The sequence below is a fragment of the Prosopis cineraria genome, unplaced genomic scaffold (genome assembly GCF_029017545.1).
Source record: "Prosopis cineraria cultivar Desert tree isolate PC_DT_omini unplaced genomic scaffold, ASM2901754v1 PC7, whole genome shotgun sequence".
NCBI classification, from domain to species: domain Eukaryota; kingdom Viridiplantae; phylum Streptophyta; class Magnoliopsida; order Fabales; family Fabaceae; genus Prosopis; species Prosopis cineraria.
The window spans coordinates 18906150-18920200 of NW_026555338.1; the positions used below are offsets into that span (position 1 = coordinate 18906150).

At 31.5% G+C, this 14051-nt stretch overlaps 1 protein-coding gene across 1 annotated transcript; it reads left to right on the forward strand.

The window, feature by feature from the left end:
* The first annotated feature begins 1048 nt into the window (after positions 1–1048).
* Positions 1049–13280, forward strand: LOC129315142 (uncharacterized). The gene is given in 14 exon segments (XM_054958703.1): positions 1049–1380; positions 2798–3422; positions 3425–3442; positions 4210–4394; positions 5151–5231; positions 5314–5355; positions 5467–5511; positions 6358–6444; positions 6932–7058; positions 9256–9336; positions 11105–11218; positions 11456–11520; positions 12019–12124; positions 12855–13280. Coding segments are annotated over 14 exon segments (1746 nt in total). The 5' UTR covers positions 1049–1344; the 3' UTR covers positions 12989–13280.
* Positions 13281–14051: the final 771 nt, after the last annotated feature.

Consider the following 14051-nt stretch of genomic DNA (forward strand, 5'->3'; position numbering starts at 1 on the left):
TTCTATTAAAGGCAGACATAAAATGATTAAATAATTTTTAATGGTATTATCTGTTTTCATGAAAGTTGAAAAGTTGATTAAAAATATCTTATAATTTTTAAGGTAAGATTATTTTTCCGGATTTATTTTTATTTACACAAAAAGAAATAAGGTAGCAAAAATCAAATCAGTTATTAAGTTGATAAAATATCGTTTCAAAGTTAAGGACCAAAAATATAATCAAATCATCATAAAAAAATAATAAAATATTCTAAAATATGTCCTAACAAAATGAGTTTAGTTTCAGTACTCATCCATTGAACTCACCACTTGATGAACATCTAAAAAATTTGGACGATTTCAAATTTTATAAAATTTATTTTTTAATTTTATTTTATATTTATTATAAAAAATTAAAATTTTAATAAATTTATTTCATTTTTAGTCTAGACAATACAGATTTAATTTGAATAGTTCAATTTAATATTAATTTTGTAAATTTTTTGATAAATTAATTATTTAGATATATTCTAGATAAATTGAATTTAAAGCATATTTAGATAGTTAATTTATAAATTTTTTAAAAAAATTAATATTAAATTAGACCACCTAAATTAAATCTGTATTATTTAGATTGATAATAAAATAAATTTATTAAAATTTTATATTTTATAATTTAATAAATATTTATTAAAATATAAAAATAAACTGATAAATTTAGACGGTCCAGATTGTTTGATGAGCACGATGGTGCTCAACCGAACGCGAATAGAACAGCTTATTCAGTTAAAGATTCTGGTTCCTGCATAGATTCTGGTTCCTGCATATTTAGATAGTTAATTTATAAATTTTTTAAAAAAATTAATATTAAATTAGACCACCTAAATTAAATCTGTATTATTTAGATTGATAATAAAATAAATTTATTAAAATTTTATATTTTATAATTTAATAAATATTATTAAAATATAAAAATAAAACTGATAAATTTAGACGGTCCAGATTGTTTGATGAGCACGATGGTGCTCAACCGAACGCGAATAGAACAGCTTATTCAGTTAAAGATTCTGGTTCCTGCATAAGAATTGAGAACAACGAGAGCACAGTGAGTGGAGGCAAGATGGTCATCGTGTTGTTCATTCGATTCTCTTTACACTTTGTACGTATATGACGTTGCATTTTGATAGAAGTCAATCGGAAAAGTACAAGTGACGGAGTGATAATGGGTTTCATCTCTTCGGAGTCTCCAACAATTCCCGATTCGTCTTCTTTCTCTCTCTTCCTCTACATAATCTGCCGTCCTCCTTGAGCCTTCAAAACTCCCACCACTTTCATCGTTTTCTTCTTCCAATTTCCATCTCCAACATGAGCAATTTCGATTCATCTCCGCAGAATCAGCAGGTTAGTTGATAATCTTGCTTCTCATTTTAAATTTTTCAACCTTTTGAACTGTGTATTGGTATTTTTCTTAGTTTCTGCGATGAATTAGGCCAATTTTGAATTGCTATCATTGCCTTTTTATTTCCCATTAGTGGCTTGCATTTATTTGGTTCAGTTGTTTGTCAAATTTTGATACACTTTCTTTTGCGTTCAGTAATTTGATTAGTATTGCATCTGAGTTACTCCATTTGAACTTCATATTTTAGCTACAGGTTAGCATTTGATCCATTTGTCATATTTGATGAGCATTTTCTGTGATTTAGAGTTAATATGACATTTTCTTTTTCCTGTTAAAATTTATTTTAGTTGAGGAAACATTTTCTAACTCTAAATAAGAAAATTTTTGAGTTTCTAGTTAATGATGAATTCCTGATGTTGTTTCATTCAGGAACTAGAGAATTTTAGCTCTATCCTTTCAGTGCTCTTGTTCCTTGCCTAATTATTATAGGACTTCCAGGGGTAGAAAGATGAATACATGCTAGTATTCTCATTATTCTTCTCTAAAGTGCTTTGCCTTGGATAGAAGTCTGCAGTACTTTGCTATCTAGAATTTTAATTGAACATCACCTGAAATGTTAAATTCTTGACTATATGATATATTATTCAAATAACTAGTTCTTAACTTGATTGCTTTGTATAAAATTGGAAGTTCATTAAGAAAATAAAAGTTTTAAAGCAAGCAGTCAAACGTCTGAAAATGGACCCCTCCTTAGTTGTGAATCACTTATTCAATGACTCTCCAGAATTGGTTTTGAAAATTATTATAGCTCTAGATATCACGGTTCTTGAAATCAAATATTCAGTGAATGCCAGGAGGAAATTTATATACACATCACTATGCATACTATTTTATTATTTTTTATCTTTTTTTTTTAATTTTTTCATTGGGAATTATGCTTGCTTGAAAATATTTTGCTAGATCAATAATGTTCCTTGTTCTGTGTTTGTAGTTTCACGCTAGAAGAATTCTTTCAAAACAAATACTACCAAATGAAATACAATGTACTTCTTTTGTAGAAAATTAAATCTCCAAAAAAAGGGGGAAAAAAGAAAATCTTATTCCATTGCTTTAGTTTGAAGGTCCTTGATCTGTTGATGAGATGATACACAACATTGCCCTGGAAGTGCTTCATTAATTACTCTTGCATCGAATATCCTGAATCATTGCCTGAGAACTTCGTTTTGATGGATATCATCAAACCGTTACTCTTCATCAAGCTTTTCATTTTGATAATTTCTTTTGAAATCTTTTTCTTCTGTTTTATTTAAAAAAAAAAAATTCTTTGCATGTGTTTGTAAGGACAAAAATTTTGATTTTGCAGAAACCTGACAGTTGTTCCAGTCTATAATTTCATAATAACCTTTCCCTAATGTGCAGGATACATATATTCGTTCTAGAGATAATCCATTCTTTGATGGCCTCGTAAGATCTACGCTTGTAAGAGCTGATGACAAGGCTCCCTTGGAGTGTCAAAGGATATCAATCAGCAGAAATGTTTACAGATCTTTGTCAGATAGGGTTGACGCTAGACTCAACAAAAATGACACGGATATACCTGAAAAGGTCATGGACTTGCCACCGGAAAATTTAGCAATCTCAGGTTTCAATTCTAAATCTGTTGAACGCTCTTCTTCTGAGAAGTGGTTCAAGAACAGTCAAATTAGTCCATTTATACAACTAGATATTCAGACTGAAGTGAAGGAATTATATTCAAAATATCTTGGTGATAGCTGTAGCCCTGGGAATCCTGAGCCTGTTGAAGAGCATAATGCATTTGAAGCATCTCCAAAAGTCAAAATTGAAAAGACATACATTGTCTCTGAAACAGAAGAAAATCTGTCAAGTATCTTGTTTCCACGATCTGCAGGTTTATATTATAATGGACTTTCACCACAATTGGAAATTGTCGAATCATGTGAAAGCATTATCAAGCTGAATGCTTATTTGAGAGAAAGAAAAGATGATGTCAATGCTGGCGTCCCTGGGAGATTCTTACATGCTGTAATGGTGCGGATAATGCTGGTAATCTTATCTTCCATTTCTTCTATGATATAGGAAAGCAATACTTGTAACCCATAAGTTTAACTTATAACCAGAAGATTAGATGAGCTTTCAGTGAATTTCTTATGTCACTTCCTCCTAGTTTTTGATGAAAAGATTAATGTCATCAGAAAGGAGAAACCTAGTTTCTTTTCTAAATGAATTAATACAGTATTTTAATTTTCCTGGTGATCCCTATGTTTCCACAAACCACTTGACTCTATTTTTCTTTAGTGTGGACCACACTCGAATTTAATTTTGTAGAAAAATATAGAACTTTCTAGTCATTATAATATAATTATGGTCATTTTTCTGCAGTACTAAGCTATATCACATTGTTATGCCCATGAGAACAAAGAATCCAAAAGTTCTTGGTTAATATTTATTTACAGAAAAAATGGCAGTAAATAATATTATGTTCATAAAGGATGTTTGATACAAGGTTCTTTTGTTGGATCTTGGATTTGATTCAATTATCATTTCCAAGATTTATGTTTTGATATCAAGCTTCAATCAAAGGTGTGGAAGTATGATTTGATAATTTTCAAAGAAACTCTTACACTTTAAGAGAGAATAATACTGTATATTTAGTATAGTATCTAAGGATCAGTGCTATTTGTGAGTAAGCTTGAGATACTTCATTTATGCTCTGGAAAATATTTTCATTTCAATTGAGGTCTAGAGGTTTTTTCATCATCATCATTCACCCCAACTCAGGTTTGATTGGGATTTATGTAAACCATTCACAGATGTTGGAACTGTTGCTTCAACCATCATGTATGCCTTCTACCTAAATGAAACTTTGAGAAGTGATCAATTCTGCACGGTGCCAATCATTAACATAAAGCGGGCAAATCTCGGTTCCCATGCAGAACTCAAGTGGTTGCTTGATTCATGTCAAATTGATCAGTCTTCCTTAATTTTTGCAGATGAGGTTTGTTTTATGCTATTTCAAGGTATTAAATGAACACTAGGATATTTGGATTGTAAGATAGACTTGTACATTCAGGATGGTTAAAAAGAAATTTACACGGCAAATCTGACTTTGGGGTTGTAATGATAGAACTGACATGGAGCTGTGGCCTTGAACACATGATGGAAATGTTTAAACAATATCTTTCATGGAAGTAATTGCTAGCTGCCAAATGAGAAAAAAGTTTTTGCTTACTTTCACAATAAATTTCTAGTAGTTGCAGAGAAGAGCACTGTATGTTTTGCTTGCTGTCCAATGCTTAAGATATGTATTTCTTTCATTCTAAATAAGAGAAACTGAAAATATAGTGATAATGGGCATTTGCAGCAGATATGCATGTTATTAGAGAATACAATAAAACTTTTTGGACATTCACTTTATAGATTGTTAAATGAAAGTCAATGGTCCATGAATAGTTTTGTTATGATCTCTAACATTTCTCACCACTCTATTGCATGATTTTCCAATATTATTTTGGAACATATAGATTTGAACTAGTAAGACTGAATTACTTTCAACTTTGATGGAAGTAGGTTCATGTGTCTCCACCTTAAGCCTGGCCTATTTTTACCTTCATCACATCCGTTTTGTCCCATCCTCATTATAACAACCATCCCTTACATCCTTTTGTGTAAAGATTATTCCACTTAACTGGATGAATCTATTCTTTAACATCCTCAGCCAACTGAGAGTTTCTCATCCATGATTTTGAAACAGATTGATCTGTCATATTATGATCCATTTGGAAGTCTTAAGATAGTTCTAGTGAAAAGCAGCAAAATTCCCTATAAGCAAGAGGTAAGTAAATATGCATGGGACACTTTCTTGCTTTTATTCTACTCTATGAGGATTGATGGATATTCTGTTCTTTTGGCAACAGAAATTAAAACATGCTGTGGTTGAAATCTTTCACTGCATAAAGGTGAATTCACTATGCTTAGTATGGTTCTATTTTTCGTGTCTATTAGGTTTCAAAAATTATTAAACTACAACTACAACATGCCATTAATGTCTCTGGTCTTTTCTTTTGCAGGGTGACACTGTATATCCTTGGGTTAAAACTGTCACTAGAGGGGAGGTAATTCAAAGGCCAACTTTAGGATTCTCATTATCATGAGTGATAATCACTCATATGACACCCATGCTAGGGTGCACGAATGCACCACTATTATTTTAATTTGGGACTTTTTATTATCCATGGTCAAGCAAGATTATCATGTAGTAGTTGTAGTCAAAACAGTTTAAAAATTTAATGTACTCTGTGACTGGGGTACAAGATTACACAGTAAAAAAAAAGAACAATAGTTTTCTGGTTAATGAGTGATGAGTTTTCTTTTCTCTTATTTAAAGGAGAACTTGATTTAATTCTTGATGGAGAATTAGATAAACCTTCTTGAAAGATATATTGGGTCCAGTAAGGACTCCATAAACAAAGTCCAGGAGCTTTCTGCTATAAGCTTGGATAGATCCTACTTTTTCTTTAATGTGCTCTTGAGGTTTCTGTTTCTCAAGCTTTTGCTCTCATGGAATGAGTAATTAATTTCAATGTTCTAATTCAATAGCACAATGAGCAGGTTCGCTTTAAAATATAACTGATGTAGTTTCTACTTTGGAGGGTTGACGTCCTAAATAAGAACAGGTGAATATATATAGACTAATATAAGAGCTTTTACAGTATTAATGCAGAATCATATGTACCTGGCAACTAATTATGCTGCAGTTAGATGTTTCTCCTTTTGTTTTCTCTCTTATTAGCTATGCCCGTATTAAAAGTTGAAAGCAAATGATATGTTTTTCACATGGAATGGTTTTATGTGGGCACAAATGTAAAATGCACTACAAGCATAAACTACAAATTCAATTTTCCTATTATTTTTTCATTACAATCCATCATGACATTTGATTTTGTTGCCTGTGAATACAGAAATGCTCTTGCTGTACTGCCATAGCTGAGAAGCTCGCTGTGTATTCACCTGAAATTCTGTCTAGCAGATCATTCAGTAGACTTTTGGTACTTAATAATTCTAGCTCTGGATTTTGATACCTTTTTTTTTTTGGCACTATATCCTTTTAAGATTTGAATTTTCCCAGATTTTAAATTTCTTAGAAATATTTCTAGATGTGATAATTATGCTCATAATATTACGTATTGGACAAAAATGAAGGTACTTTTCTGATGAAGTATCAAAGAAATGATAATAACTAATGAACTAAGGGTAGAAAAATAACATAATATATTGAGACATAATCATAGTTTTATATCATTCTATATCATTCTACATTAAAGTACTCAATATCCTATTGTTAATTAGGATTCTCTTTTTAGTTGGCACAGAATTTATCTTTCTGTTATCTCATTCTTGTATCCAGAATTGTGTTAATGGGAGAAAAAAGCTGGGTGTCTTAAAAAATATTATGATTTGTTGTGTATAAGTGTAACTTATCTTACTGAACTTCAAACCTGACTTCCTTACTTTGCTATTTATACCTGCCTGCAGTTGGCTGGTATCCTTTGGGATACTGCAAATCTGAAAGACCCTCATTGCACATCCATAGATAAGTACATGACTTCACTATTGCTCAATGGTGCTGGCCGTTTTGGATGCAATGGTCTCTACCAATTATGTAAGCCTCGTGCCATTTTTCCTTTGATTTAGTTTTTATGATACTGCACAATTGTGATTAAACATAGTGAAATTGGCCGTTGTTGCTGTTGGTAATTTAGCTTTTTTGTTTTTTATTTCTATTTTTTTGGGGTTATACATTGCTTGGTATTACACATGCAGGTTCTTCCCCTCTGCATGCATTTGATACAGATTTCATCACTCTTAACGTCATTGCTCATTATTGTGTTTTATTGAATACTTCTAATCGAATCATAATGAGCCAATGACATTGGTACTTGTATTGTACCAGATGCAATGGGAATGCTTAAATGGGCAAATGTTATTTAAGAATCCTCTAAAAATATTAACTACAATAAAGGACTAGAAATTTTTGAAATTCAAATAAAGGATCGTGGTTTTTGGTTGGAATTAAAATTATTTTGAGTTGATACTCATTCTTAAGATTTTCAGTACCATTTCGATTTTTCAGCTCTCTTTTTTGATATTTTCAATACTTGTCTTTTATGTTTTCAGCACTTATATTTGATTTTTTTCCATCATTTTAAATATTAAAAATGAATATTGGAAAGATCAAAGTAGAGAAATTTTTTTTTTTAAGGCCAATATCAAAGTTGAGTATTGAAGAAACTGAAATGATAATTATTGAAAATATTAAAGATGATTACTGAAAAGATCAAAGATGAGTATGGAAGAAAAATACTCAAAAAAATTTAATTCCAACCTAGGACGTGGTATTTTTAAAAAGTTTCCAATATTTATTGTCCTTAATTGTAATTAGTATTAGGGTCCTTAATTATCATTTTCCCTACTTAAATTTTTCAAAATTTTAGGGCATGGATCAACGAAGTTAATAAAATATTTGGCTGTATTTACGCATAAATGAAAAAGTAACAAATATAATTAAAAGTTAAGATACTTTGTAAAACATTAAAAAACTGTTTTATTTCAAATAATAGAATAAGATGAGAAAAAAATGTTTCTTTTGTTCTGTAGACATCTCTTAATGTGAAAAGGGAACCATGTTTTTTTATCTGATTTTTTTTTCAATATTTGAGATATAATAATTTTTATTTATATAAATGTTTCAATTAAGTTTTCCAATTTAGTAAACAAGTCTAGCCAAACCAGATCGATTTTAAAAATTGGACTGAGCACAATAGTTTGATGGGTCTGTTAGTGATATTGAGCCTGGCATACCAGCCCAAGTTTACAAGAGAAATAAAAAAGACAAATAAGAATGATGAGCTGGAAGAGAGGGGAAGGAACATTGTAACGAATTCTGAAATGTAATGCTGGTGTGTGGGAATGAGGGGCATGGATGAACAGTGAGGAGAGTACTGGCCTGTCAAATGTTAGTGGGTAGAGGAGCCTCAATAAGGTTTCTTTGAGTCTGATGGGTACATAAGTAGAATGAAAAACCCTACCCCAAAAGCTAGTTTTTGAGGTGGGAGAACCAACCCACACCATTGATCATCCCATGCTACTCAATGTTGGACTTGGTATCCCATATTGCCAAGTCCCCATCAGAGCCTATCTTATTTTCTTGTTTAACTTTCTGCCATGTGAGCTGCAGTGTTTGCTGGTTTTGTGCCTTTGATTCTCCCACTGAGATTAAAGATTCAACCAGTGATTTTGTCTCGGTTTGATATTTCACAGCAAGGATTTGAATATTCAGTCAGGGTTCCATCATAATTATGATACTAATTCAATCAGTCTGCTACTATTTGTTATGAGATCACCGAATGATAAATTGGACTTGTGACCATAATTAGATTTAACAAGTTGAAAATAGTAAGTATCATTTTGTGATTATCAGTCAAGTAAATTTACAATAAAAAAATCATATTTCCAACAAAGCAAACTGAGCCTGGACAGAACCATTGATAATAATAGATAATTAGTGATCTGTCTGGTCTCTACAAGGCTGTGGTGTACTGTGTTTATTTTTATAATTCCATTTTTGTGATCCTAAGGCATGTTTTTGTTGAAAAGAATGGAGAGGGGAAGGGAAATGAGACTTAATTCGACCTACAAAAGGCTATAGTTTTGGTAGTTTAAAGTCATAAAAGTACTGAAGTGCCATCTGAATGGTAATGTGATCATTCATGATGGAGCAAATTTTGAATTTACGTATTTGTTTACAAAATTGGTTTTATCATTTCGATCTTCTCTTGACAGACATTTTTGATTTTCAGTGAAATACAAGATGCATGATATTTCTACTCTACAACTAGCAGATATCTTGCAAAAAGATTTTAAGAAGTGGACAGAACTAGGTATCTGAGTTTGTTGATTTGCCTTTTAGATTATTAAGGAGCAGGCTTTTACTTAATCATTTGATAGTGGATATTATGCGTACTGTTTGTGGAGCAAACCTTTGTTTCATATATGACTTCATTATACTTTTCTGCTTATCACCTGCCTGCCTTCTCACTGTTGTCAGTTGTATGCTGTTGCTAATTATATGGCCACCAGTTGTTAGCTCAACAAACAACCATGTTAACATTAAATATCTTTATTAAAATGTAAGTAACAAATTTAAAATTGAAGGAAAAAAAAAAGAAAGGGTAACCTTTATGAAAATAGGGAGTAAGATGATAAAGTTATCAGATTATAAATATTACAATTGTGTTCAATGCTAAGTATTTTGATTTATGTCTGTTGTTATACTCAACTGTTTAAAGAATGAACTAGTTTAATTAATATTGGAAAATTTAGAACTAGTTACAAATAATGTCTTCCAACAAAATTTGCCATATAATGCATAAATAAAACATGCATATGGCAGTATGTTTCTACCTTCAGTTATTTCAAGCTTACAAAAAACAAGCTGTCTGTCTCTACTGTTTGCGTTACTAATATTAATTGTCCCACTTAGAGCTTCTATAGATATGAATTAATCAAATGGAAAACAAAGTTAGAAGACAACCAATATTGTAGTTTAGGCAAATTAACATTATATAATGGAAATAAATGCCATCATAAAATAAAGCTGCACTCCTTGCTTAAGGAAACCTTTTTCCAAAAGAGAGATTGAAGTTTGTAGGAGAAATAAGCCAATAGTTGTGTGATTTGCATCCAATCTCAATAACAAATACTAACCAAAGCCACCTGTCAGCAAAATCACACGCGAAAGGTCCTCTAGCTTTCTTCGCCTGAGTTGATTTCCCTACAATGATGCCCTATAAAGACATAAGGCTTATTGCTTTGAAGAAGGATGTCAAATTTGGCATGTTGATAGATTTTTGATGGTGTACATGGTAGTGTATTTAATGTGAATGTTAAATGAGATAGGTCTTGTCACGTGAGAATAGTATTAGTAGCATTAGCAGATACCTAGTTAGTTAGTAGTTTTTTAGATTGTTAAATTGTTACATGGCCACCTTTATTGATATAATTAAGAGAAGGTACAAGTGTATTAGGGGTGATTGAATTAGATGCAAGTGTTGTCTTTTTCATTTGTATCACTTGTTATCAGAGCTGTTTGATTCCTGCAAGATGAAAGAAGAGCCTTAGATAAACCCAAGCTTAGTACACAAGATGAAAATGACATTAATGAAATGCGAAACTCCCTGATAGAAATAGAGGAATAACTAACGAAGATGCCGGTAGTATTGGAGATGTAATGTGGGAGACAGACGCAGACCTCTGTTGTTCAAGATCCCTTGTCCCCGGTGGTTCATTAAGAAGAAATTGTCTTAAAAATCTCAATTTATACTCGAGGTCAATGATTTGTTTCTGGACTCTTGGTTTTTCTCTGCCACTTTATCTGAAATGAAACTCATCTCCCTCTCTTTCCCGTTCCCTCCCACCCTCCCTGCAGCTGCTAAGTAAGTGAAACACTTTTTGGGTATTTAAAATCGATACAAGTTAGATTGAGACATCTTGAAGTTGATTATCTAGTTATAATTTTGTTAGCTCAATACTTCCATTCAATTTATTATCTAGTCGGTTAACCATGTTTTATCATCAGATGAATACTTGTTATAGTTATGAATTAATTCATTGGCAATCATGAATATGTCATGTTTTGTGGTAAAACAGAAAGATCTGATGCAAGATCACTGTCGGATATTGGCATGAGTTGTATTGGAGTTTCAATTGGACAGCTTCTCTCCCAGCCAGCACATCTAGTGCAAGAAATACAATACTTCCAATGTGAGTGAGTCTTTGAGATGGCATACTTATTATTCAATTAATTCTTGGTTAATACTTGTTTTTTGAACACAAACTCAAGCATTATTGTGATAATCATCTTTATTTTGGAAACATGGTCTCATTGACTAGCATGCATTTTCTTATCATTCCGATATGATTTGAAAGAAATTTATAAAAGCTAAATATCAATTTTGACTATGTTACTACATTCACTTCTCACTTTTGGTTAACCTTCAGTGTCAGAGAAACTTAAGGCGCTTATCATTGTTTCGGGGTACTACAATGAGGAGAAGAACTTCAAGGTTTGAAACTTCAATTTATAGTGACTATCCCTGTCAATCTAACTCTCAATACATTTGTTGCTCCAAATAAATGGAAGCTAAATCATGCAAACAAACTTACTGAACAAAAATTATTCTCTGCAAGTGTTAAATTCTTTTAACCTGATAATTAGGATAAATTCATAAATTCGGATCAGTCTTGAACATCTAGAAGTGCTCTAAACCCATCCAACATAAAGTATAACTATGTCAATAATAAATTGATTGGTTTTGCGTTGTTAAGGACCAAAACTGGAGCTCTCTTGTCAAACTTGTTAGATTATAGTCTCTCCCATCAAGTTTATTCTGCTTCAGTGGATTGGGAGCATCTCTGATTTTTTGATACAGTAACTTACCTTTCGGTTCTAGTGATTGACATTTTCCTGTTGTCCTTCATAATGATTACGTAATATATTCTCATACTATTGTTGTGAGACATCAAACTAATCTCTCTTTCGGCATATGTAACTGTATGTTCAGAGAGAAATCTTGGTTTCTGCTGAATCTGTGAAGCTACTGGAGAGCATGATCTTTTTCTTTGATTTCAATGCATCCCGGCTGCCACTTAAAAGTTTAAATATACCAGGTTTGTTTTGATTGAAAGTGCCAAAAAAACAAAAACAAAAAGGAGTGCGTCAAATGCTTCTTTGGAAAAGATATGAAACCCCCTTGTTAAATGAGATTGAAAGAGGTGCTTTGTGTTATTTCCGTGTTTTGTTACCTCTTAAAATTAATATACTAAAGTTGTGAGGGTAAAATGGAAATTTGGCCCTTTAACTACAAGCCTATCAGTATTTAGAACCCTAAATTCATTTTTTTTATGCATTTTCCCCCTTAAACTTTTAAAATCATGGCATTCTTCTCCACTGTTAATTTTAATTGTTAGTTGATTAGAAAATTGTGAAAAATGACCTTAAAAATTACAACAAAAAAGACCAAAACAATCACATGTATTACTCACAAATTATAATAAATGACCAAAAAATAAAATTTTTAATTTTTAAGTCTTTTTTTGTTATTCTTTTGGTCCTATTTTACTTTTTTTAGTCAATCAATGGTCAAAATTAATGGCAGGGAGGAGATTGCAACAGATTTAAATGTTTAGAGGTAAAAATACACAAAAAACAAATTTAAGATCCCAAATGCTGAGCCTATAGTTTAAGGATTAAATTGTCATTTTACCCAATTTGTAACTAAGCTTGAGCTCAGAGAGGTAAAATGTATTTTCTCCAATCCAATTTTTTCTGCGTAAAATATTTTGTTGGTATGGTGGGTCTGTAGGTCGCTAGATTTTACTTCATGTCATGTTCTTGCAGGTCTGAAAAAGGAGATGAAAGCTTTTGAGATTGATAAGATTACACCAAGGAAAAACGATAGAAAATCTGATAGAAGAGTTTGTTGGGATAAGAAAAGCCTAAGGCAGGTTCCAGAGCTAAAAAAATGTGAGTAAATTTGGTGATAATCAGCTTATTTGAAGCCAGGAAAACAGAGACAAACAAATGGGTCCATGAATAGTAAGAAAAGCGTCATGACAACCTACTTTCACTTCAAATGATTACACTTGCTGGTTTAGCATGTGATGATGTTTCAAAGTGAGTACTGTATTTTGTAACGGAAGCTTAGTTTTGATATTCATTGATAGATATGGTGAACTTTATAGGCTTCATTGAATTTTGAAGGTGTTTATCACAATCGAAGTTTATAATTTATAAACAAGAATAACATCATATCATTTATGGTTATCAACGTTGGTCAATGTCACTATGAGGTGACGTTATACTATTTTTCAAATTTCACTGACAGAAAACTTCCGGAGCAAATTTATTCTCTTCAACTGGAAAAAACTTAAATATATTCCAACTGTGTTGGAGGATCTCATGGACATATATGAAGGCTTACAGCTTTGTTGGCAACATGGTTGAGAGTCGTTAGAGGTTGTCCTTGAAATCATGAACATTCATGACAATAATGACTCGGCGTTGAACATTGTGTAAGATATTAGGAACTTTTATATGAGAGATTAAGATATCACTAACAAGCACGTATATATAACAATAATAACAAGTTTTATCTAATTAAATGGGTCAACTATATGGCTTGCATAATGCTATTATACTACCTCATTTAGTTACCAAACTTTAAGGAATGTTGTTAATAAAACAGACTTAGTTTAGCAATTTTCATAAATATTCTCTTTGATTTTCTTTTATTTTTTTTAACATGACTTAAAATTATCCATTTCACTTTCCTTGCTCATGTCTCTTGCGATCTTCTTTATACACATTCAAATCATTTTAAATAATTTTTTACTATTTTTTCCTCAATAGATACTAGCCCACTTTTCTCATACTTCCTTTGTCCCAAATTATAGGTATTTTTGAAAGAGTTTCTCCGTCCCAAAATATAAGACACTTTAGGTAGATTAAAATTTCATTAAATGCACCAATTTCAATATTACCTTTCCTCTCCCTATAATTAATTTTCATCACTTCTCGTTTTAATATATTAAATGA